This window comes from Citrus clementina, unplaced genomic scaffold (genome assembly GCF_000493195.1).
Source record: "Citrus clementina cultivar Clemenules unplaced genomic scaffold, Citrus_clementina_v1.0 scaffold_5, whole genome shotgun sequence".
Lineage (NCBI taxonomy): Eukaryota > Viridiplantae > Streptophyta > Magnoliopsida > Sapindales > Rutaceae > Citrus > Citrus x clementina.
In genome coordinates this window covers 4,761,593-4,787,594 of record NW_006262201.1, presented here as the reverse complement: position 1 = coordinate 4,787,594, position 26,002 = coordinate 4,761,593, and the positions used below count along the sequence as shown (strand labels likewise).

At 37.3% G+C, this 26,002-nt stretch overlaps 5 protein-coding genes, 1 long non-coding RNA gene and 1 pseudogene across 6 annotated transcripts; 4 read left to right on the top strand and 3 right to left on the bottom strand.

Moving 5' to 3' along the window:
• Nucleotides 1-5,645: 5,645 nt before the first annotated feature.
• LOC112097805 lies at nucleotides 5,646-6,565 on the bottom strand. Its single transcript, XM_024183386.1, has 2 exons — nucleotides 6,354-6,565; nucleotides 5,646-6,288 (listed from the first exon to the last, which is right to left on the bottom strand). Exons 1-2 carry the CDS (start codon nucleotides 6,563-6,565, stop codon nucleotides 5,646-5,648), a joined length of 855 nt encoding a protein of 284 aa, XP_024039154.1.
• Nucleotides 6,566-9,721: 3,156 nt separating this feature from the next.
• LOC18041540 (pectinesterase inhibitor) lies at nucleotides 9,722-10,273 on the bottom strand. The gene has a single exon (XM_006431542.1). It carries the CDS (start codon nucleotides 10,271-10,273, stop codon nucleotides 9,722-9,724), a length of 552 nt encoding a protein of 183 aa, XP_006431605.1.
• Nucleotides 10,274-13,904: 3,631 nt separating this feature from the next.
• Nucleotides 13,905-14,465, bottom strand: LOC18042417 (putative invertase inhibitor). Its single transcript, XM_006431541.2, has one exon. It carries the CDS (start codon nucleotides 14,463-14,465, stop codon nucleotides 13,905-13,907), a length of 561 nt encoding a protein of 186 aa, XP_006431604.2.
• Nucleotides 14,466-16,059: 1,594 nt separating this feature from the next.
• On the top strand, nucleotides 16,060-19,175 carry LOC112097804 (putative disease resistance protein RGA3). Its single transcript, XM_024183385.1, has 2 exons — nucleotides 16,060-18,975; nucleotides 19,102-19,175. Exons 1-2 carry the CDS (start codon nucleotides 16,060-16,062, stop codon nucleotides 19,135-19,137), a joined length of 2,952 nt encoding a protein of 983 aa, XP_024039153.1. The 3' UTR covers nucleotides 19,138-19,175.
• A 121-nt stretch (nucleotides 19,176-19,296) lies between these two features.
• Nucleotides 19,297-20,219, top strand: LOC112098421. Its single transcript, XR_002905534.1, has 3 exons — nucleotides 19,297-19,352; nucleotides 19,843-19,925; nucleotides 20,020-20,219. It is a non-coding gene; the product is annotated as an uncharacterized LOC112098421 (long non-coding RNA).
• Nucleotides 20,220-21,591: 1,372 nt separating this feature from the next.
• Nucleotides 21,592-22,504, top strand: LOC112097803. The gene is made up of 3 exons (XM_024183384.1): nucleotides 21,592-21,894; nucleotides 21,980-22,093; nucleotides 22,247-22,504. The coding sequence occupies exons 1-3, from the start codon at nucleotides 21,592-21,594 to the stop codon at nucleotides 22,502-22,504; spliced, it is 675 nt and encodes a 224-aa protein (XP_024039152.1).
• Nucleotides 22,505-23,584: 1,080 nt separating this feature from the next.
• Nucleotides 23,585-25,579, top strand: LOC18042416 (annotated as a pseudogene).
• The last annotated feature ends 423 nt before the right edge of the window (nucleotides 25,580-26,002 follow it).

The following is a 26,002-nucleotide window of genomic DNA, read 5'->3' as shown; positions in this document are numbered from 1 at the left end:
GAGTGAACTTTAAGAGCTTGGGTGAAAGAGAAAGCAGGGTGTATTGGAATGTGGGCTATCAGTGTCAAAGATGAGTAGACAAGACAGAGTAATGTAGCACTTCCTACAACTAATTGTCATTTAACAACAACAATAAGTAATAAAAATATTTGTTATACTAGTTAATGAGCTGATGAATATTATGATTGTAAATTCTGGGAATATACATTGACACTTTCTTAAACGTTTTCAAAGAAATTCATAAATGACCACAAACAATTTGATTTGAAAAAATTGTTCACATTTTACCAGAACTCCATGCATCAGTGTCCTACTTGTGCAAAAATTCAAGAGGCAGGTCTTAAATTTCTACAAGCAAAATTTGACAGTACGGGTCCACAGGATGGAAATTAAGAATGAAATAGATTATATGCTTTGAAAAATAGATTTTATGCAATGTTGATGCCATCCATAGATATCGAAGATAATGAGAAGCAAAAAGTGATAAATCATAAATGCATATAATGACCAAATCTCCATCGTTCTCTCATTGTAACTTCACATGCAATTTGATTGTCAATGAGTAATGATTGTTAGATTGGAGCGGAGGATGTCAAAAGCGCATTTAGTTACCCCAGCTAAGAAATTAGTTGCCAAGAATGCAGGGGATCAAAAGAAGCAGCATATTTGAAAAGGCATCATGATATATATTCTAGCGGCCATATGTGTCAATTTAGGGATGGCAAAATCCGGGTCCGGGATGCCAATTTGCCATACCAAATCCGGATGTAAACCCGGATAATTTAACTCAGGGTAATCCTTATGAATTTTTTTCCCAGTTCTCTAACAGGCCATGGATACAATGGGAAAAAAAACATACAGCCGCATAGCAATTTCACCCAAAAAAGTAAAGGCAGCAGAACGTGAACCAATGCAACTAGAAATTCCGACCACCACAACAAATTAGCAATCAAAAGAACACAAGCTAAAAAATTACAAACACAGATCATCTCCGTTATTACCATTTTCACCCTTACCAGACTCAGCACCAGCCTCCTCATAATCCATCTCCAAAGCCGCAAGATCCTCACGGGCTTCAAAGAACTCACCTTTCTCTATGCCCTCTTATTAGCATTACATCAAACCATATTTGTGGTCAATACGAGAAAAATCCCTAGCAACATTAGTTGAGTTCGATATCACGCACACAGCCCTCTGCGCACTCGTGAAATCACCACCTGAAACAACAGTTGGAGGCTGGTAATTGATACCACACTTGAATCCAGTTTGACACCAATCAACAAACTGAATGGCAGCTGATGACTACAATGATCAACACAGCCGCGATGGCAGCAAAGCGGCGAGACGATGATGACGAAAAAGGCAATAGTTGGCGGCTGTGTTGAATTGATGAAGAGAAGAGGAAGAAGGTTGGTGGCTGCGTTGAGAGAGAGTTGTAAAGCGTAAACTAGTGTTTCATCTTTCTTTTTTTATTCTTTTAACTTTTTTCTTTTCTATTTATATTAAAAAAAATTTAAAATATAATACTAAGAGTAAAGATATCATGGTCCGGATTCTGGATATGCGGGTTGACTCAATTTCGGATCCGGATCTAGATACGTCCGGATTTATTATAACGCCGTCAGATTTTGGATGTTATTTGAATCCGGTACGGGTTGAACCCAATGCAGATTATACAGATTCGTGCGAGTCCGAATTATTTTGTCATCCTATCTACTCATATAAGTTTAAATAAGTTTAGTGGTTGTTCTCCGTTAGCTTCTTTTTTCCTTTTCTCTTATGTAGGTTCTATCAAGGGACGGCCTTAATTTTGATTGCAATGCTGGGTTTTGGAGCATCACTGGCTGTGGTTCCTGACATCAGGTTAACAAAACCTTATTCATCAACTTATACCATATTTCTCAGTGTTCTGAAAATCGCAAGATTAAATTAATTTTATTAAACTGTTTTGTTTTTTTACATTATCAGGCTAAGGGTACTAAGCTGCGTATTATGGCAAATGTCAGAATTCTCTATGGCCCCAAGTATAATGGCGAGGACAATAAGATGATGATGATTATCATTATTATTATCATTTTGGTGAGAGTTACATTTGATCGACTGAATTTTGGGAGCTTGGGTGAGAGAATTTTGGGTGTACTGGGATTTGGTTGTGATATATTATCATCCAATATTTGTATCCCATATATTTTTTTTAATAGTAAAGATTAACTTCACGTCTTCACTAATGGATATAGGTGAAAATTCAAGTCACGTAAAATTATTATATATTTTTTTTCATTTGATTGCAATAGTAAGAACTCTCTGTAGTAATAATGTTCGCACCAAATAAATTTTGTTACTGTAAGGAGGTTATAACTTAATAAAGATGTAATTATAAAAATTAATATTTTACTTTGGTTATCCTTAGTGCAAGTGATATAGGGGGAAAAAGTATCACTATATTAATAGGAATTGGGAAGTTTCCATCCATATCAAAAAGGCGGCTTTGTTTAGAATCAACAAGAGCATATGAAGGAGATTTCACCATAAGAAAGAAAAATTATTAATGGAGGATATCAAATCTAATGTATAGGCATTGATAAAGAAAGACATAATTTAAAAAAAAAAGCATATGTTTTTTATAATATATAAATAATTATTACTTGTAAGACGAGTTCCTTAAAATAAGATTCAAAAAATTATAACTTATCATAGTGTGGAACTTATTTTTATGGGTGGGACTATTTGAACCCATAAAACTAATTACTAAACCCAATTACTAAATAAACCTATTATTAAATTTCAAAATTTTAAATTTTACTCAACAAACCCACCTAAATACCTAATATATCCTTACTAAACTCAATTTGTATAACAATAATGCTTTTACTATAAATTTATATGTGCTCAAAATAATGAATTCAAATATTTTGTTAATATAAACCAATCCATAAGAAAACTAAAATTTTTGTAGTTGTCTATGATTTTTTTATTCATTCAAGAAATAATTCGATTAATTATTAAAATTTTTTTATAGTTTAAAAATGAAATGCTCGAATTTTACTAGAAAATAACTTAAAAGAACCAGTTGTGTAAAAAATAAGATAAAAATTATTTAAATACTTACTATTTCTCGTCACGAAGAAAATTCATTTTATTTAATTATAAAAAAAAGGTAAAACAAATTGTAACTCTATTTGTTACTAAAACTGAATATATTAAAGCATTCGTTTCTTAAAATATAAGTATCTGCATTTAATCATGAGATGTAGCTACACAATGAAACCAGATTATGGGAGCCAATTCACTAGTGGCTTGCTGACATGTATACTTATATATATGTTTTAAGATTAATAAAAAATAAAGAATATAAAATACAGCATTAGATATATAGATGGGTTTAATAGTAAAAAAATTATATTTTATAATAATAGTTTAATGTCTATAATTGTAATTTGATCTAGGAGTATTTTAATAAGTAAAAATTATTTTTAAATGTGGGTCTTATCAGTAGTTTACTGGGCTCAAAAACCCCACCCTATTGTTATTTATAAGTAGCCCAAATTGGGCCCAAAATTTTTTGTATCTGTAAGAATGTTACTCCTATATATACGATATTACTATAAAGAAGTTTTAGTATATTATAATATTTCTACTAAATATAAGATTATAAGAACCCATATGTAGGCCGCTAGAGGGTCCTTTGTTACAGTAAAATCAAATTCCAAGGCCCGCGTTCTGTAAACATGGATAAAATTTCCTTTAAGACCTCATTAGTATAATAGTATAGGTCATTTTCATCTTGTGCACGCAAACTTTGTTAGTTTCTTTCCCATCTCATAAAACACACCGTTTTCTTTTTTTTTTCGGCTGAATATCTGTATATTTTAAAATGTGAATTTAAAAATAAACGATACTATAAAATATTGGATGTTCATACGTAAGAGCTTTCATATGTACTTATTGAGTCAAATGTATTTTTTTTTTTTTTTTTGTATATACAATAATAGCAAGAATAGCTCTAGTACAGTTCCCGTTTATAACTCCTAATAGTCTATTGAAAATTCTAAATTTTCGGTTATACCCTTAAATTTTTCGCTACTAACCCTTAGCTTCTTATATGTGACACACAGTATACGACAATTTGGGAGTATATATAACTAATTATTTAGATCAATTCTGACAATAGCCATATTGTAGATACGCACATCATGTTGTTACTTGAAATTAAGTTGGTTGTTGATTCTTAACGTTCTTCTAGAATTTTGACAAGATTTTGGTAGATACGAGAAGCTCGGTCAATGTCCTATTCAAGACAACTCTGGAGGAGATGGGAATAGCAGACCTGAGGTTAGAGCACACCAATACCTCATTGAAGGGATTTGGTGGAGGAAAGCTGGTCCATTTAGGCGTGGTCGAGCTGCCCATCACAATTGGCAGCTCCCCGACAGAAAAGACTATGATCCTGGATTTTGTGGTTGTCGATGAAGAGGGTCCTTACCAAATGATTATAGGCCGCCCCTTTCTGAGGATGAGCATAGCAGTACTCTCCAACCATTACTTGGCTCTCAAGTATCGGGTAAATGGAGTAGTTGGGGTGGTACGAGGAGACCAGAGAATTGCCCGAAGCTGTTACTCCACAGCAGCGAGGGAAGCAATGCAGATCACATCACTTGATACTCAAGTGGGAGTCAAGGATGGCAGAGAGGAGTCTGTTGAGGAGCTGGAAATAGTAAGGTTGAAACGCAGCACATCTCACGAAATATTTCCAGTAAGACCCAATTATGCTTTAGAATTATTTCTCTTCGTACTTATTATTTGTTTTATACTTAGTCAATTGCATGTAAGCCGAATTCAATAATTAATGAAAGATGGAGGAATTTCATTCAGTTGTCATATTACACAAGCAAAAATCTTCTAAGGCACGCAAAGGCTCCAAAGTCTCAAAGCTTGTTTTATGACGAGACAGGAAACCAAACATTCCAGGATCTACTCTACCAAGCGAAGGCGAGTAGACCACAAAAGTCCCAAAAATCTTCTAAGGCACGCAAAGGCTCCAAAGTCTCAAAGCCTGTTTTACGACAAGACAGGAAGCCAAGCATGCCAGGATCTACTCGACCAAGCGAAGGCTAGCAGACCACAAAAGTTCCAAAAATCTTCTAAGGCACACAAAGGCTCCAAAGTCTTAAAGCCTGTTTTATGGCGAGACAGGAAGCCAAGCATGCCAGGATCTGCTCGACCAAGCGAAGGCAAGCAGACCACAAAAGTTCCAAAAATCTTCTAAGGCACGTAAAGGCTCCACAAGTCTCAGAGCCTGCTCTATGGTGAGACAGGAAGCCAGGTATGCTAGAATCTGCTCAGCCATAAGAAGGAGAGCAGACCACCAAAAGTTAGAAAAAGTTTAAAAACCATGCAAAGGCCTCATAAGTCTTAGAGCCTGCTCTATGACGAGACTGGAAGCTTAGAATGTCAGGATCTGCTCGACAGTAAAGAATAAAGTGAAAAGCAAAGCAAACAAACTCAGGAGTTTTATTAATTTGCCAAAAATAGTAAAGAGCTAATATTCTCGACATAAAACGTCCCAAAAAGAAGTACATAACGTAAAATGCAATCAAGAGGACGGGGAATCAGTAAGCAGAGCCGTCTCCACCGATTGGTCCACTTCAGGAGCAGGGGGTCTCACCAGTTGCGCCCGGAGGGGGGGTACTTGCCTCGACAACATCAGTAGGAGCTGCACGAGGAGGGGAGGTTGCCTCCTCGGTGGCATGTGGTTCCGCCTCTTCACCACCTTCTTTAGTTGCCTCCTCGTCCATATATTCAGCTACACCAGCAGCAAGCTCATCCATCTTCAGACCGAGATGCTGCTTCCTAAGAACGGCCATGATGCACCGATAAGAATGCCGAAGCCCCTGGTTGTCAACTTCCTTCTTTAAGTTTTCGACCTGCGTCTGGTGGGAAGCTGTAAGGGATTCGAGTCGAGCTTCGTAGGTAGCTTGTTGCGTCTGCAAATCATCCATAACCCTATTTAGCTCCTCCTCAAGGGTGATAACTTTTGCCTGCGCGAGAGACTCCCGCTCTATCAATTTCAAATTCTCGAGGTTGAGATCTGCAGCTTTCTTCTCGACAGCGTCAGCTTTGTTTTTTGCTGACTGAAGGTCTTCTTTCATTTTTCGGTCGTAACGACCGACCTTCGCCTTGTAGTACGTGGCCATACAGCCAATGTGAAAAGCACTGAACTGCATGGCCCCAACCAGCTCGCCTAAAGTGCTGCCGTCAAAATCCTCCAAGTCCTTCTTGCTCACGAGCCTAGAAAACTCGCTGATGTAAGGACCAGATGCTCTGGTCGATTGCCGGGCAAAAGAGGTCTTAACCCTGCTGGTGGACGTGGGGAAGTGGGATCATCACCACTTCCACTAGTTTCTCTGGCTCTGGCAGGAGGAGGATGAGGTAAAGTCTTCAAAGGGGAGGCCTGCTCCGCAGTGTTGACCCGTTTCCCAGGGGGAGCCTCTTTGTTGTGATCTCGCTTAGCAGCACCAAGACGACGACGTTTTCTGGTCAAAGCCCCAATCACAATGTCCTTCATCTCGAGATTGGTGGGTACTAGGCGGGACTCGAAGAAGTTATAGGTAGTCAGCAATTCCCTGTACGAACAGGAATTTGCCAATACAGTCTCGATCCGCTTGAGCTCGTCAGGTTCGAGGTTGTAGTGGACGCCCTAGGAACCTGCAGTTCGAACAAAGACCGTGTTAGAAAATGATCAATCACTAGAACAACTAAGGGTACAAGACATCTAAAACGAGCAGGCAACCTGGAACTACGAAACGGGAGGGACATGAATGTTCTCCCCATCAATCTAAGCCACTTGACCCTAGAGACCCCCAGCAAAAAATAATTTTCTCTTCCAATTCCCACCACCACCTGTTGGAAGATCGGTTATGAGTTTCCTAGTCTTGGTGTTTGATATGAAATAATACCAGCCGGCGTTTTTGGGGTTGCTCTTTAACTGATATAGATGTTTGACCTCTTCAACCATGGGTTCTTTCTGACAGCATCTGCTCCACAAAATGAACAGACCAGAAAGTACCCTCCACCCGTTAGGGTTAAGTTGACCAGGAGCTAAATGTAACCCCCTAAGCATTTGGACGAAATACGGTTGTAAAGGCAGCCTCATCCCGAACTTAAAGCTCTCTAGAAATAGAGTAACATACCCTCTAAGCGGTCGACTGGGAGTGTCTTTTTTTCCCTGAAATTCTAAGGGGTATATCATCAGGAATGTCATACTCAGCTTGGAGTTCGACGAGGTCTTCTACTGTGGTCATGCAGGTCATGTGGTCGATAGCGTAATGCTCTGATAGAGCTCTACCCCCTATCTTTATTTTCTTTTTGGGTTGCGATACTTCTGGTGAGGACACTTCACCAGAATTTCCACCCGGGTCCTCACTTAGAGTATCCTCCGAACCAGAAGACCCATCATCATCGCTATTTAATGTGGTGGCTTCAGGAGAATTTCTCCTAGCACTAGTCTCTATACTAGGTCTTATCGGTTCTAGAGGAATCCCGGGGTCAAAAGTGGGATCAGGGAGTAGACTAGGTAGGAAGTCTAACTCATCATCGTCAACCTCAATCACTTTCTCTTTGCCTTTTGACATTCCCTAAACTCTATCCGAAAAGACACAACCAAATTTCACTCAAAATAACAACAAAAATCCAAAGTTGAGAAGGAGAAAACAGTACCTGAAGCAGTGAAACACCAAAGCGGAAATAAGAACGATAGTTTCAATTTTGGAGAGAAGAGGATCACCAGCCGCTGGAGGATGCGAAATAGACGAATGAGGAAAAGAACACTTTAGAGAATTTGGGTTTTGAAGTGACGGTGATGCTTTCGATTTATTGCCACCCAAACGGTACGCGCTCCGAGAGTTCCACAACCATAAATTTGAAATTCAAACGGGTGGACGAATTCATGCCACCGCTTCCGCATTTAATTGCGAAGTGACTCTTCGAGGAAGCAGCTTGCTAGTGGCAAAAGGGGAAACGACTAAGCGGGAGTGAGCAATATCCTTATTTCTTACAGCCAAGTCAAATGTTCCTCGAGAAAGGCCAAACTAATCAAGTTTCTAGTATTAATCCATTGCATTGCAAATACCAGAAATTGGAGGACCGGTGTTTTAGGGATTTATAACGACGAGACCATCCGTACCCTGGACGAGGAGTTAGCCTTCTTACAAGAGAGCAGATGGATGAAGTCTGCTCGACTATAAGGACGAGATGGTCTCCTGCTAGGGGCCGACAGCTTTCCCTGCTGAAGATCGAGGTCGGCAGGCCCAGTCTATAGCGGTTAACGAAACGCGCACTCCTATCCGAGAATCTAGGCACGAAACCCACTCAGCCACAACTACGACATTCAAGCATCCACTTCCGTGAGCTGGGGAAAGTGATGAGCATGGATCGTGGGGGATCGAGTTCACATGAAGGCTATAAAAAGGTAATCAACGAATGTAAAATGGTTAGACATTTTCACATTAAAACTTAAGAAAGAGCATCTTCATTGAGAAAAGGGAGAAAAACTCATAGGCATTTTCTATTGTCTAAAAGATTAAAGAACAACCATGAGATTAGTGGCCGGGTTTTCCACAAAATTGAACCGACATTTCTGACTTGAGCGTTGGAGGGTTTACGTCGGGAAAAATTCCGGCGTGCTCTGACCAGTTTCTGTGTGCTCAGGAGTCTGCTGAGGTAGAAGTCATACAAGGCATTGTTCTGCTCGGTTAGAAGGGCTACAAGGATAACCTGTTGTTGGTCGTGAATTTGAGAGTTGAGGAGGGATCCTGGTAGAGAACGAGCAGACACCAGAATCTCGCATCAACAGTTGCATTTAGCTGCTGCTGGGAAACTTGAGGATTTGATGGCTGCCCTGCTTGGGGCAAGCCGCTTATCTATTGCCAAGACTTTCCTTGCATCAGGCCCGTTACATACAATAACGTCTGTGACGACGCGCATTTCATCCTTCTTCTAAGATAAAGATGACCCTGTCAATATTGAAAGATGAAAAATAAAAAATAAAAAAACACTTGTACCCATATTAAAGTTTAGTTTTTTCTTGGCTTTAAATCTGAATATGGAACGCAGCCTGCTATTCTTTCTAAACAGAGAAAAAAGAGTACTATTACTAACTCTTCATCATTAGAAAAAGTTAACTTTTGTAAACTCCTTTACAACGTTGCAAAAATTGTTTATAACATTGTAACACTATTAAATCATATATATATATACACACACACAAAAAAAATTATCTAGCGAGGGTTCTCGTACTTTATTAAAGAACAGAAAGTTATTAAATTATATGGTTTAATAGTGTTATGCTTATACGCTATTAAACCACATGATTTAAAAGCTTTCATATACTTTAATAAAGTGCAAGAAATTTCTGTGTGCGCAGATAGAGTAATGCTCCAACAATGGATAAAAGATAAGAAGAACACACATTTCAATATACTTCAGAACAAATACAGGGCATTATAGTGTATGTTTTTCTTATTTTTTAATTTTTTTTAATCTTTTAGCATATAGAATTCGTATTGGCAAAACCCAAATCAATTTCTTTTAAACACCTTACCTCTTAAAATTTGAACTCAAGTGACCTATCAACATAAAAATCGCTCATTATGTACACACTCGACATGATAGAATAGTTGTATAATTCTTGATTTATTTATTTATTTTGGATTAGACCAGGTTATCATTTTAACAAGTTGATCATATCCAAAACAATTGTACAAAGGTTAGTCAAACCGTTATTTCTATCAGTAAGTGGCGACTTTGGAATTTCTGGAAATTCCGAAAAAGAACTTTCGCAGGTGTCACTTTCAATTATTCCATCATTTGCATATTGGACAGCAGAGTCATAATCACCACTCTCCAGATATTTTATAGCCGTGGGGATTTCATAGATAGCTAGATCATAAACTTGAAAGCAAACATCCAGGCAGTTTCTCATAGCCTTATCTTTGGTTTCATTAAGCAACTTCTTGACTTGTTCGTACGTATCATTACAGTATGCTGATGCCGATTCAAGAATGATGTGAGCTAGAGCTTTGACATCTGCACCGGAGCTTCCTGGACTTGACCTTAAAGTCTTGATACATAGATCTGGATACGAAGTCTTTCTGCAAGTAGCCTCAATCAGATCATTTTCTTCTCCTCTAACCCCTACTATTCCAGGTTTGTTTGATAAAAAACATAACGTCATAAGCAAAAACATCATCACTGATGCAATGTTTATGTTCTCCATTTTTTTTTTTTTTATAAATTTTGGACCGCAATCAAATCACAAATAGAAATACAGACAGTTAACATAGATGAGAAAGTATTTAAAGAATTTGTTAGAAAGAAAATTTCAAACAATGGAAAACCTTTTAATAACATACTTAATTGAGACATAAATGAATATGGTTATGTTAGCAAAAGAAAGGAAAAATCCAAAGGGAATTCATCAAGATAGTGCAAAAAAAAGCTAGTAACGTTTTATGATGTTATGTCAAAATTGTTGTATGCAATTAATGCAAGCAATCCACATTCTCTAACGAATAAGCCCGGCCAAAATTAACCACTTGTACTTGCATAGCCCAAGACCCAGCCCATTTTTGTGCCACTATTAATATAATAACTTTACGCTACCAAATCAATCGTCAGAAAGTTTTGACGAGTCCGTAAGTGGGGATGCAACATCTTCTATAGAGCTGGAGTGTGTTAAATTTTGATGAGTTTTTGGGATGGGACAAGGAACGAGAGAAAATTAATTCTAAAGATTTTAGTTGGGTGGAGTTTGTTGGGATTATATGCTCTTTTAAAGCATATTAATTTATTTTTTTATTAATAAAATATTTGAGATATTTTTAATTGCATAAATATATATTGAATAAGGTCCGTTTAATCATATTATATGTATTTATGTGATCGTCATATGAATTCACAGAATAAATAAATACAAGTTATTTTATGATTAAATAAATTTAGTTCGCAGTTGATAAATAGAGTTGGGCGCTCTATTTAGGTTTAGACTGTAGTAAATTCATTGAATGACTTGTCTGAATCATATATGAATTTACTGATGTAGTTTGACTACATTGAGCTAGATCACATATGAGATTTAATTAACCTTGAAATGACTGTCAGACTTATTAAATCTCATAGACATTGATTTTACTATAATCTTAATCTTGAGTTAGTTATGATTTCATGATTGTAATTGTTATTCTATTTGAGTTACCAATGGGCACGACACACACTTGTCGTCAAGATTATACGGTATCATGGTGGGAGCAATTATGAGTATTGAAGTTATAGATTAACAATATAGAATTTGTACAACACATCTCTTGATGGGTTTTCGGCAATTGATCATAGAATTATCTAGCCAGAGTGTGTCAAAATATTTAGTATGTTGAAAATGATCATTAGAGAAAACCAGTAAGTATCAAGGAACAAGATGTAATTAAATCGATTGGACAGTTGAGATATCGATTTAATTAACGATGTGGTACAAATGATTATGCAGTAAAGAAATCAATGTGCCATGGGTCGAATTATTATTCGAGTATACTATCATACAATTATGGAGGTCAATTCCAATCTTTTAGTGGAGTAGATTTGGAATTAAATAATTGGACTAGTTTAATTACAGGCCTAATTATTGTAGCCACTATTGTATGTACCCATATGATCCCCGGGTTAGCTCATTTAATTGACTGCGCTGCTACTGGATTAATAAGTAAGATAAATAGCTATTTAGGTTAAAAGCCTAAATATATTATTTAGTGGGAGGCTCTATTAATATGCTTGAGTGTAAGAGGCCTTGTGTTATTTTACAAGGTGGACTCCTATAACACAAGAACAAGTAACGTGACTTTTGTTTTAATTACTTTTTATTTAAATCAAATGGGATTTAATAGAATAAATAAATAAATAAATAAATAAATATGGAGCCTAGGGTTTCCACTAAATAGAGATATAAAAAAAAGGCTTATTTTCTCCCAAAATAAAGAGAGCATCCACTTTATACAGATCAGAAAAAAAGATTTTTTCTCTCTAATTTTGAGAGAAAAATTTTCTCTTGCTAGTTGTTTATAGTGGTGATAAAGGCGCCCACGCGTTAAGTGTAGATCAAACATGAGTCATAATCTGGAAGATCAGTGGTGACGGAACGTGATCTAATAGGCGTGGTGGTGCCGGATCGTGATCTAATAGGAGTGGTGGTGACAGATCGTGATCTGGGAGCCTAAATCACTTCAGCGGAAAAAACAAAGATTGTTCATCTTCTCAGATTTTCAAGGTACGATTTATAGATTACGAATTCTTATATATTGTATGAGATCGATTCTAAAAGTTTTTTTTAAAAAAAAATTGATTTTTCCCCAACAATTGGTGTCAGAGCAATGTGCAGATAAATCCATCATTTTAACTTCTTACTTTCACAGCAAAAGACCAAACCAATAACACGCTCCAATTGACAAATAGTTATGCATAAATATATACACAATGAACGTTTGTCACTTGTATTTTAGATTACATAATCGAGGAGGCTTAAGAAAAGTTTAGTACTGTCCCATAAAAGAAAAAGATTTCGACAAGGTAAATTTTCCAAATTTCCGATGGTCCATTTAAAGTACTAAAAAGAATTGGTCAAGACTCAAAATGCCTAAAATTGATTTCCCCTTAAAATTATGGTGACTCACACGAAACCCCCTATTGTTTAATTAAACTCATCCGAAACTTTTTCAATATTTTAAAATATATCCAAACATTGCCGAGTGTCAACTTTTTTGCTGATCTAACCATTTCACCTTAGTGGTTGTTTGATATTGGGAATATAAATACATTTAATTATTTAATTAATTGATCATCTTTTAATCATAATTAATTAAAAAATTAAATGAAAAATAAATACACATATAATTTTTTTGGAGAATAATAAGTTGAGGGTATTTGAAACAATAAAAAAATATATATATTCATATATACAATAAATTGTATTAATTTAGAATAATCTATTATTCTTTTCATAACTCTTATTGATTAAATATTTTGTACTTTAAGATTGCTTTCAAATTTTAAAATATGTGTAATTTAAGCCAATGATTCACATTAAAAAATTCATCACCTAAATTTTTTTTTTAATTTGTGTGTTAGGTAATAATAAGATTAGAAATGAAATGAAAAATAGCATAATACTACTTTGAGTTTAACAATAAAAAAATAAATGAAAAATTAGAAGTGTATTTGAAAAATAAAAAAGACATTTTTGAAAATAAAATAAATATAACAAAAAAAGGAGTTTCATGAGGACATTATAAGGGTCCCAATAGTCCAACTAAAAAATTATGGGTGGACAAACTCAATCCAACCCAATGGATATGATCCAACCCGTTCCATTTTAGATAGGTTGAGTGGATTGCTATGGATTAATTGATCAATTTTCTTGAACCAACTTAACAATTAGGTTGAGTTAGATCGATTAAGATGAATCCATATAACCCAACCCAATCTAATTGCTACAAATAATTACAATGTTAGAAATTATGTGAATCCAACCATAAGGGTGTCAATTCGTGCAATCATATCATGTCAAATTCAAGCAAATATGAATACAACCCATTTATTTTAATGCAATTTTTTAATCCTTCATATAAGAGGAAAAACATAAATTTCAATTTTGTTTCACCGTTTTGCATATTAGAATTCCTGTTGCGCAAAATCTAAATCAATTATTTTAACCCTCTTTACCTACCATAAATTTATACTCGAGTGACCGATCAAATAAAACTACTTAAAAATCGCTAATAATTTACATACTCGACATGATAGAATAGCAATGAATAGAATTATTGATTTATTTAATTTATTTTGGATTAGACCTAGGATTATTATTTACTCCGAAGTTGAACAGCTATAATATCCAAAGCAATTGTACAAAGCTCAGTCAAACCATTATTTCTATCAGTAAGTGGCGACTTCGGAATTTCTGGAAATTCCGAGAAAGAACTTTCACAAGTATCACTGTCAATTATTCCATCATTTGCATACTCTGTGGCAGAGTCATAATGACCACTCTCCAGATATTTTATAGCCTTGGGGATGTCATGGATAGTTAGATCGTAAACTTGAAAGCAAACATCGAGACAGTTTCTCATAGCCTTATCTTTGGTTTCCTTAAGCAACTTCTTGATTTGTTCATACGTATCATTAGAGTATGTTGATGCCGATTCAAGTATGATGTGAGCTAGACCTTTGACATCCGCACCGGAGCTACCAGGACTTGACCTTAAAGTCTTGATACATACATCTGGGTACGAGGTCTTTTTGCAAATAGCCTCAATCAGATCATTTTCTTCTCCTCTAACCCCCTCTACTCCAGGTCTGTTTGATGAAAAACATAATATTATGACTATAAACATCACCATTGATACAGCCTTTATGTTCTCCATTTTTTACTTTTTCTAAATTTTGGACTGTAATCAAACCACAAACGAAAATACAGAGAGTTATCATATATAAGAAAGTATTTAAAGAGTTTTTTGGAATGAAAATTCCAAAAAAAAACCTTTTAATAACATAACTGAGACATTGAAGCGAATCTGGTTATATTAACAAAAGGAAGGAAAAATCCAAAATGAATTTATGAAGATAGTGCAAAAAGGGTTGCCGCGGTTTATGATTTTCTGTACAATTGTAGTGTGCGATTAATGCAAGTTCACACTTGTAACTTGCATAGTCCAAGCCCATTTTTATTACAATTAATATAATAATTTCATATAAAGGATAATTACGTCAAAAGTTACCACACCACTAAATTAATCCGAATTTTTTTTTTTTTACATTGCAATGCACAAATAAATGTAACGAAATTGAGATGAGAGGCTTTGGCTAATAAATGGATTCTTGTTAATTGAGATGTTGGTGTTGAATTTTTCGAAGTCTTAGCAGCCTAAGGAGCTCCATGGGGTTTTATAATGTTATTGCCGAGTAAAGATTCTTCATGATACTGTTTTAGTTCATTAGGACAATGGTCATATTAGAATCAAATTAGTCATATGATAACTCTCCATTAAATAATTTATATTTAATCATTCTTGTTACATGCATGTCTCAAAAAGCTTCAATTAATTGAGAGAGGCTTTCGTAATTACCTAGCTGACGTGGACGAACAGCCAAAACAGGGTTTGGCTCGAGTGAGCGGGAAAAACAGAGGGAAAAGCAGCTGGTAAATACTGCAGCTTTGTGAATCAATTCGGTGTGAACTAATAAAGGAATAAAGGGGGAGTGTTGATTTTTCTTCAAGAACTTGGGGTCTTAATCAAGTTCAAAATCATTTGTTTCTGGTTTTGATCTTCTGCTTCTTCATTCTTTTTGGATTCTTGCTTTGATCAAGATCATTCTGGACGCTGTGGTGATCTGCGAATTGCTAGGGATAGCATTAGGATCGATCAGAACCTAACAATTCTAATGATCACCTTAATGCATTGAATGATCATCTTAATCCATTAAAATCATCACATATATCTAAAATATTGTATAAATAATACCAATAATTTGTTGCAAAGAGTGGATGGCCCTGACTTTTTAAATTAACGCTAAGATGAGTTCAAATCGCAAATCTCTTATATGTTCTAATAATAGATTTTAGGATGAACCATATTTTATTCGATTAAAATATATAGGATGTATTTAAAAGAAAAAATAGGACCCATAAATTTAAAAGAAATTGAAAATAAGAAATTTTATATAAAAAAAAAGAAAAGAAAAGAAATTTCCAAATATGAATACTAGTTAGCTTGATCGAAAGGGCAGGAATCAACCAAACTTTTTCCCAGTAGTGGTATCGATACTTATCTTGAGTTTATAAAAGTGGAAGTCTCCCATTGAAAGCAAATGGAAGATGCTGACGTGGTCGAGAAGAAAAGCAGATACTGTAAATATAAGAATGCAAAAAGCTGGAATTAATTCATTTTCACAACATAATTTGTTTATACAATTAATATTTTTCTCTGCTCTTTTTTGTTAATCAAAAAATTATTCACCATGGTTGATGCCATCGTTTCCCCTCTGTTGGAGATGCTGATTTCCTTTGCTGCTGAAGAGATGCAACAACAGGCGCAGCTTGTGACCGGTGTTAAAAAAGAAGTAGACAAGCTTACCAGCAACCTTCGAGCCATTGAAGCTGTGCTCGATGATGCAGAGGAAAGGCTAGTGAAGGACAAAGCTGTCAGACTTTGGCTGGAACAGCTGAAGTACGTGTCCAACGACATTGAAGATGTGTTGGATGAGTGGATCACAGCAAGACGCAAATTGCAAATTGAGGGTGGGGTTGATGACAATGCTCTTGTTGCTCTTCATAAGAAAAAGAAGGTATGTTTCTGCTTTCCTGCCTCTTGCTTTGGTTTCAAACAAGAGGAATTTGGTTTCAAACAAGTCTTTCTACGTCATGACATTGCAGTCAAGATCAAAGAAATCAATGAAAAGCTAGATGATATTGCCATTCAAAAGGATAGGTTTAAATTTCTTGAGAGTGGGAGTAAAAGTAGTGAGATACCAAGGCGAGTACAAAGTGCCTCGTTCATTGATGAGGAGGAGATATGTGGTAGAGTTAGTGAGAAGAATGAACTCATAAGCAAGTTGTTGTGTGAGAGTAGTGAGCACCAAAAAGGCCTCCATATCATCTCAATCGTTGGTATGGGAGGCATAGGGAAAACCGCTCTTGCACAACTAGCTTGTAATAATGATGAGGTGAATAGAAAGTTTGACAAAATTTTATGGGTGTGTGTATCAGAAGCTTTCGAGGAGTTTAGGATTGCCAGAGCCATAGTTGAAGCTTTAGATGTTTCTTCTTCTGGTCTAGGCGAATTTCAATCTCTTCTTAAAACTATATCTAAATCTATTACAGGAAAAAGATTTTTTCTTGTCTTAGATGATGTGTGGGATGGAGATTATATGAAATGGGAGCCATTCTACCATTGCCTAAAGAATGGTCTCCCTGAAAGTAAAATTTTAGTTACCACACGTAAGGAGTCAGTTGCATTCATGATGGGATCCACAGATATTATCCCGGTTCAGGAATTAGCTGAAGAGGAATGTTGGCTGTTGTTTAATAGGATAGCATTTTTTGGTCGGCCCATTGAGGAATGTGTAAAATTAGAAAAAATTGGGCGAAAGATTGCAGGCAAGTGCAGAGGTTTACCTCTTACCACAAAGGCAATAGGGAGTCTCATGCGCTCTAAAAAAACTGAAGAAGAGTGGCAAAGAATCTTAAGTAGTGAGCTGTGGAAAATAGAAGAGATTGAGAAAGGTGTTCTAACCCCTTTATGGTTGAGTTATAACGATTTGCCATCCAGAGTAAAAAGATGTTTTTCATATTGTGCAGTCTTTCCAAAAGACTTCAATATAGAGAAAGAGAGACTAATTACGTTATGGATGGCTCAAGGTTATCTTGGTGTGGAACAAGACGAAGAGACAAACATAATTGGTGAAGAGTATTTTAACATCTTAGCCACTCGCTCTTTCTTTCAAGAGTTTAAAAAAGATGATGATAATCGTATTATAGAATGCAAAATGCATGATATAGTACACGATTTTGCCCAATTTGTAAGTCAAAATGAATGTTTATCGACAGTAGTTAGTGGTAGTGAAGAATCAGCTGCCATAAACTCTCTTGGTGAGAAGGTTTGTCATTTGATGTTAAGTATTCATGAAGGGGCTCCATTTCCTATCTCCACTTGTAGGATTAAAAGAATGCGTAGCCTCTTAATTGGTGGCGTTGTTTTTGACCATTCGTCGTTAGATGGTAACATCCTAGAAGAATTATTCGAGGAATTGACGAGCTTAAGGGCAATAGAAGTAAGTAAATTATTCTACACAAAGTCTACGATTCTAGAGATTCCTACAAATGTCAAAAGGTTGGTGCATTTAAGGTATCTTAATTTGTCTCATCAGTCAATAGAGAAACTTCCTGAGACGTTGTGTGAGTTATATAATCTTCAAAAGTTAGATGTTAGTGATTGCTATGGTCTTAAAGAATTACCTCAGGGGATTGGGAAGCTAGTGAATATGAAGCATTTACTGGATGACAAAACTGATTCCTTAGGTCACATGCCAGTAGGGATTGGGAGATTAACGAGTCTTAGGACCTTGGTTGAGTTCCATGTGAGTGGAGGAGGAGGTGTTGGTGGTAGCAATGCATGTAGGCTTGAATCTCTTAAAAACTTGGAACTCCTCCATGTATGTGGCATACGTAGACTGGGAAATGTGACAGATGTGGGCGAGGCTAAGAGATTAGAGCTTGACAAAATGAAATACCTCTCCTGTTTGAGACTTTGGTTTGACAAGGAAGAAGAAGATGGAGGAAGGAGGAAGGAGGAGGACGATCAGCAACTTCTTGAAGCCTTGCAACCACCTCTGAATTTGAAGGAATTATTGATAGGGTTATACAGAGGCAACACTGTTTTCCCCGGCTGGATGATGCCATTAACCAATCTAAGGAGTTTAACACTTGAGAAGTGTGAAAAGTGTAAGCAGATTCCTCCTTTGGGAAAGTTGTCATCCCTTGAAAAGCTCATGATATGGGGATTGAAGAGTGTGAAAAGAGTGGCAAATGAATTTTTGGGAATCGAAAGTGATAATGACACGTCTTCGTCTTCATCAGTTATTGCCTTCCCCAAATTGAAATCACTGACGTTTTACTGGATGGAGGAATTTGAAGAGTGGGATTATGGAATCACAGGAATGGGAAGCACCTCCATCATGCCATGTCTTTCATACTTGGCAATTATAAGCTGCCCCAAATTAAAGGCATTGCCCGACCACTTTCATCAAATGACGACATTGAAGGAACTGTACATATTGGGATGTGCTATTCCGGGAGTACGTTTCAGAAATGGGAAACAAGAAGACTTGATTTCTCAGAGAGCCAACGTCTACTCAAGAGAATATGACTTGCCTCAGGTAATTTGAACTTTAATATGTTCTTTTATGAGTGTAATAAAATGAATGAAGCCGCGGTGGCTGTGATAATTTGATTTGAACAATTTCTTAACCAATCTCTTTAGCTAAATGTGTCTTTTGATGCAGCAAATTAAAGCAAGGATGAGAATGTACAGCGAGTAGGTGCGATGTTTGGGTGATCTTTGTTTACTTGTTTCTTCTATAAAGTAATTGGCTAGCTGATTTCATTTTACATTAATTAGGCTTTTGAGTCGAGTGCTAACTTTTCAAGGTACACTTACTGAACTGAGCGCCCAATTTCTTTTGTGCTAACAGAGCAGGAGCATGGTGAAAGGAATATACAGAGCACACAACATCCCACGCCACTTAGGAAGAATGTGAGTGGCGAACTTAAAAGGGGTGGCTTCCCTTCCATGATCCATCTGTTTCCATTAATTTCTTTGTTGCATGTCTAGGAACAGAGCAATGTCAATAGTATTCATATTTATTGAAGACAATGAGGAGCAAAAGGTGATAAATCATGAATGCATAATGACCAAATCCCCATCTTTCTTTCATTTCAACTTGATACCCGAATCGATTTTCAGTGAATAGTTGCTATGTTTAATTGTTACGTTGAAACAGATGATGTTAAAAGTGCTTTAAGGCTTGAGCTACCCCCAATTAGTTGCCAAGAATGCAGGGGATTAGAAGAAGCAGCATATTTGAAAAGGCATGATATTCTAGTGGCTATATGTCAATTCGCATATGTTTGAATAAGTTGGCTCCTTTTTAAAAAATTTATGCATTCAGATGCTATTTACAATGCTGGCTGCTATTGGGAAAATTTGAGTCTCATTTTTTTTTGTCTAAATTGCTGGGGATAAGTTTATGTTTGGAGCAAGCAGCTGCTGTCGTGAAGACTTTTACTCACATCACATCAGAAAGCAATCTGTAATCCTTGACATCAGGTTTTTGTTAATTATCTCTATTATCTTTTTCGCAGTTTCTGAAACTCTTAAGATTACTCTTTATTTAAGTTGTTTTGGTTGTCTACGCTATCAGGTTAAGGATACTAAGCCGCTTATGAAGGCAAATGTCAAGATTTGAAGATAGGTTTCTGCCTGCTATTGGCTTGTTCTTAGGCGTAAACGCTTATTACGTCCCCCAATTAGGTGTCACCTTTTCTTGTAATTAATAAAAGCAAATGTTAGAATTCTGTTTGTTCGTCAGACATTGTTTCTGGTAGAGCGCCAAGAATGATGGCAAGGATGTTAATTTTTTTTTTTTTTTAATTTTAATAGTCACATAAGAATGAATTTTGGGTGTATTGGTACCAATATTACCAACTAAAGGTTCTTCATTTCTTATTCTGCGCTTTTGCTACGTTTCTTGGGCTATATTTTTTTTTTCCTTTTTAAAGAAAGTGAGCATTTCCATGTTCATGGTTACCATTACTCAAATTGCACGACTGCTTCTCCCCCAAGCTCAAATAATATAGTTCACTAAACTTTTCGAAGATTGTTCAGATTTGAAGATGAAAATAGGTGAACCAAATTATTGAAAAGTGAGGGATGATTTTTGGTTCTTTCTTGGAGATTTTTTTGGGTTGGGGGGTGGGCCAGAAAAAACCACCAGAACTCAATGAAGACTCAAGAACAGCTCAATCAATCTACAGAAAATGGATCAAATTTTAATGCACAAAATAGATAAAAGACTATAATTCACGCTCTCCATTGTTGTGCTTTCAACTAAGATCACATCTGGTGGATAAAAAAATTATATTTCGACTTTGTTAATGTAGATATGTTCATAAAATACTAATTGACTTCAATCATAAGACAGACTGTGTATAGTACATAACAAGTGTAATATCGATATAAGAAAATGTAGTCGTTTTTTGTTTAATACCATTAAAAATTAATAGAAAGAGTTTGTTGAGAACCTTGTATTCAACCAACGAGTCCCCCTTTTAGAAATAGGTGAAGACAGAAAAGTGAACACAAATCCTTTCTCAATAAAAGATACATCCACAGTACCTTAGATCAGAATAAAATGATAGTTTCTATAACTTTCCTAACATACACTAATCCATTGCTTTCATATGCCCCTCTTATTTTAAGTTATGTATGTCCTCCCACTAACCATCCAACAAAATCTTGTCAAATAAATATTCGAAATTCAATCATGTTTGACCATACACATTCACGATAAATTAACATAGTATTTCTGTTATGCCGACGGCATTTTCCGAGAACTTGAACTAGGAGACCCTGTCATTTTTAATAAAGTCAAGTTAGTGACTACCGAAGTTTAACAAATCTATCTATACAATAAATATTTATTTGCCATATATTATCCCATTCGATAAGGACAGGTTACTTGCTTCTATCGAATGTTTCAAGTTTCACATATAAAATTTAATCCAAGCAGGAACATGTTGATTATATGCTTCAGTACTTTCTTGACCCTTTCATAGAAATTCACACATCGAATTAAAAAAAAAAAAAGGAATAAATAACAGCTCTTTCTCATTAATCAAAGGGTTGCATTCAACTCTTGCAAGTATAAATACCAGCAGGCAGGTCTTCTAAAATGTGTAAGCTAAATTTGCACACGTGACACAGGATAGAGAAAATGGAAAGCAAGCTTTATGAAGCAGCGTTAGCAGGAAGTGTAACTTCCTTGTTAGAATTCCTTCAAAAAGACAGATTAATCCTTGAAAGAGCCGCAATGAATTGTCCCTCTGAAACTCCTCTGCATGTAGCAGCATTGCTTAGGCACAAGGACTTTGCGAAGGAGATTTTACGCCAAAAGCCTGGGATTGCTGGAGAGTTAGACTCGCGGAAATCATCAGCTCTTCACATAGCATCACAGAAACGTTATGTTGGCATGGTAAATGCACCGTTAGAAGTCAAACCGGATAGATGTCTTGGAAGAGTTGGTCAGAGCAAGACCACTCGCTGCTTCTGCCCCTCTCATCTGGGTTGAGACCATCTTACATTTGTGTGTGAAACACAATCAGCTAGAAGCACTGAAGGTTTTGTTGGAAAATACGGATGACTCTGAATTTTTGAATGCCAAGGATGATTACGGCATGAGCATCTTGCACCTTGCAGTTGCTGATAAACAAATTGAGGTATGGAATCACTCATATCACATATAAAAGTATGGTCTCAATGCAAATACACAAAAAGATGTTTCTTTAGGAATTGATTAATATCAACAAACTTAATTTCTTATATTAAGTGTAAACAACATCTATGCGGGCCATCAAGTTTTTGACAGCTAGTACTACAATCAAAGTGAATGCTGTTATGCAAATGGCTTCACCGCATGGGATATCCTAGCAAATAGCAAAAGGAAAATGAAAGATTGGGAGATCGGGGAATTACTTCGACGTGCTGGAGCAATTAGTGCAAAGGAAATGCAGCAGCCAGCAACTAAAGTTTCCATCACACAGACCAACAGCTTAACATCACATGGAAATAATCAAAAGAAAGAAGGTAAAACAGGTTTGAAAAAACATCTCAAGTATGGATATGATTGATTGGAAAAAATGCGAAATGCAATAATGGTGGTAGCATCACTGATTGCTACTATGACTTTCCAAGCTGGTGTGGACCCTCCTCACAGTCGTTGGCAAGACGCTTCTTCTTTCGAATTAGATGCAACCACACAACGTTACGCTTGCTTTTTATTTTGTAACACCACAGGTTTTCTGGCTTCTCTGAGCATTATACTACTGCTCATAAGCGGCTTACCGCTTAACCGTCGGATTTTCATGTGGATTCTAATGGGGACACGTGGTTTGCCATCACAGCAACGGTACTAACTTACTTGGTCTCTATAGATTTCCTTCTAGACGATGTTTCATGCATATGTGTTATCGAGAATAAGCGAGTAACACTTCTGAGAAACTGGAGCTGAACTTGAATCTCCAGATTTATAATTAAAGAGTCAAGTTCGATAGCTGTACAAATATAGAGGAACGGAGGATTAACTCAAATTTATACAGATAGATGATGCAAAAGAATTGATAGAAGAGGCAGCAGCCAGAGTTTGTGGATGTATTTTGAATTTGAAATACGAATACGATTGTAATAATCAACATGTTGGACTTTGGATGGCATCACTGAAATAAAAATAAGGATGATGGTTATTTTCTCAACTGAGTTGAATTGCACTGAAACCGTGAGAAAAGGACACGTGTCTTCCTCAAATAATTCACATCCACTTTGTAAACGAACCGTTGCATAATTGCAGATGCAGTATTCGAATTTAACCGTTATAAATTCGAGAACGCGTTGTGCGCGTTTTGATGTCATCAACCACAACTTTTGATGTCATAATTTCCCTCGCATCCACTTTTTCTTCACTGTTTTTCTCCGCATGGGACTCCTTTGAAATACGTGAACATAGAAAGGTCTAAAGATTTTTGCTGGGGGGCAAAAAAAATTGAAAACAAATCCTCTTTAAACACCACCGGGAAGAATGGAAAGTGCAACCAAACTTCTCTTAGCTATTTACAGCTCTTTCACCTGCATTAATCAAAGGGTTGCACTCAGCTCTTGCAAGTATAAATACCAGCAGGCAGGTCTTTTAATATCTATTTGCACAGATCACACAAGATGGAGAACATGGAAAGGAAGCTTTATGAAGCAGCGATGGCAGGGAGTGTGAATACCTTGTTGGAATTGCGTCAACAAGACCCATTAATTCTTGAGAGACCCACAGTGAATTGTCTCTCTGAGACTCCGCTGCATGTAGCAGCATTGCTTGGGCACGAGGACTTTGCGAAGGAGATTTTACCCCAAAAGCCTCGGATTGCTGAAGAGTTAGACTCGCGGAAATCATCAGCTCTTCACATAGCATCACAGAAAGGTTATGTCGGCATAGTAAAGGCACTGTTACAAGTCATCCCAGACAAGTGTTCTGATACAGATGTTGATGGAAGAAACCCTCTTCATCTGGCAGCCATGAGAGGCCATATTGATGTCTTGGAAGAGCTGGTCAGAGCAAAACCGGATGCTGCTTCTACCCGTCTGATCTGGGGTGAGACCATCTTACATTTGTGTGTGAAACACAATCAGTTGGAAGCACTGAAGTTTTATTGGAAAATATGGGAGACTTTGAACTTTTGAATGCCAAGGATGATTATGGCATGACCATCTTGCACCTTGCAGTTGCTGATAAACAAATTGAGGTATCGATCACTCATATCACATATAAAAGTAGGGTTCTCGATACACACAAAAATGTTTCTCTAGGAATTGGTTAATATTAACATCCATGCAGGCCATCAAGTTTTTGACAACCAGTACTGCAATCGAAGTGAATACTGTTACTGCTAATGGCTTCACGGCATGGGATATCCTAGCACAAAGCAAAAGGGACATAAAAGATTGGGATACTGGGGAATTACTTCGACGTGCTGGAGCAATTAGTGCAAAGGATCTGCAGCTGCCAGTAAATGAACTTGCCGTCACACAGACCAACAGCGTAACATCCGATGAAAATAATCAAAAGCATGAAGGTAAAAAAGATTTAAAAGGAACTCCTTGGAATTTAGACGATTGGTTGGAAAAAAAGCGTAATGCAGCAATGGTTGTAGCATCAGTGATTTCTACGATGGGTTTTCAAGCAGCGGTGGACCCTCCTCAGAGCCCTGAGCTAGCCGCTTCTTCTTTTGTAGTTTGGAACACTATAGGTGTTGATGCGAGATTCCGGTTCTCCTCGTTCTACGATCAGGATCTCTGCTCGATCAACTTCATCACGACCAGGGGGTCTCCTCGCAAGGCTTCTTCTCCAGAGGTTTCTGCGCACACAGATAGGTCAGAGTACGCCGGTTGTTTTCCCGGCGCAAACCCTCCGACGCTCAAGTCAGATATGAAGGTTCGGGGAACACTTGCCACAAATCTTATGGCTGTTAGGTTGTTTTCTCTCTTTTAGAATTTCTTTTCTAATCTCAAAAATGCTAACCCAGTTACCTTCGTTGGCTACCTTTTTATAGGCTTCCTCTGAATCCCAGTTTTCCGCTTTCTTCGAGACGGTATGGGGCTCTGACTGCCGCGTTATGGGCAAATGTGGGATCTTGCGTGTTACGCCACGGTTCTGGGGAAAGCGTGGTGTCGTGGTTTTGTGAGATCTTGTTTCCGCTTTTTTGGGGGACGGTATGGGACTCCGACTGCTGCGTTATGCTGCGTTATGGGCAAACGTGGGATCTTGCGTGTTACGCCACGGTTCTGGGGAAAGCGTGGCTGTCGTGCCTAGATTCTCGGGCTGGAGAGTATGCCTTGCCAACTGCCATCGACCGGGTCTCCTCGCCTCTCGACCTCTAGCCGGAATGGCCTTATGCCTCTTATAGGAAATTTACCTCGCGGATGACGTGCCCGTGGACGAGCAGGATATTTCTGCTCCTGTTCCCCCGCGCACCAGGCTTTTACGGAACACACCGGTTCGCAGAACTCTGCCATCAGATATCTGCTCATCGTGCCTGGTCTCGTCGACGTATTTCTCCCAAACAATAGGTTTCCTTGCTTCTCTTAGTCTTATACTTTTGCTTATAATTGATTTACCAATTAATATGATACTATTTGCGTGGATTTTAGCGTGGATCATGTAACACCCTAGGCGAATCCCACATCGGCAAAGCACGGGAGAGATGCTGGGTTTATAAGGGGTGATCCACACCTTAATTGGCAAGACGCGTTTTGGGGTGTATGGGTGCCCCAAGAACAAATCCGTGTGGGCCTTGTTAAGGCCCAAAGCGGACAATATCTTGTCAGGTCTGGGTTGGGTCATGACATTGTGGTATCAAAGCGGCTCCGCGTGTCCTCTTGAGCGATGGTGGAGCAAACCTCAGCAAGGACGCTGAGTCCCCAAGGGGGGGTGTATGTAACACCCTAGGCGAATCCCACATCGGCAAAGCACGGGAGAGATGCTGGGTTTATAAGGGGTGATCCACACCTTAATTGGCAAGATGCGTTTTGGAGTGTATGGGCGCCCCAAGAACAAATCCGTGCGGGCCTTGTTAAGGCCTAAAGCG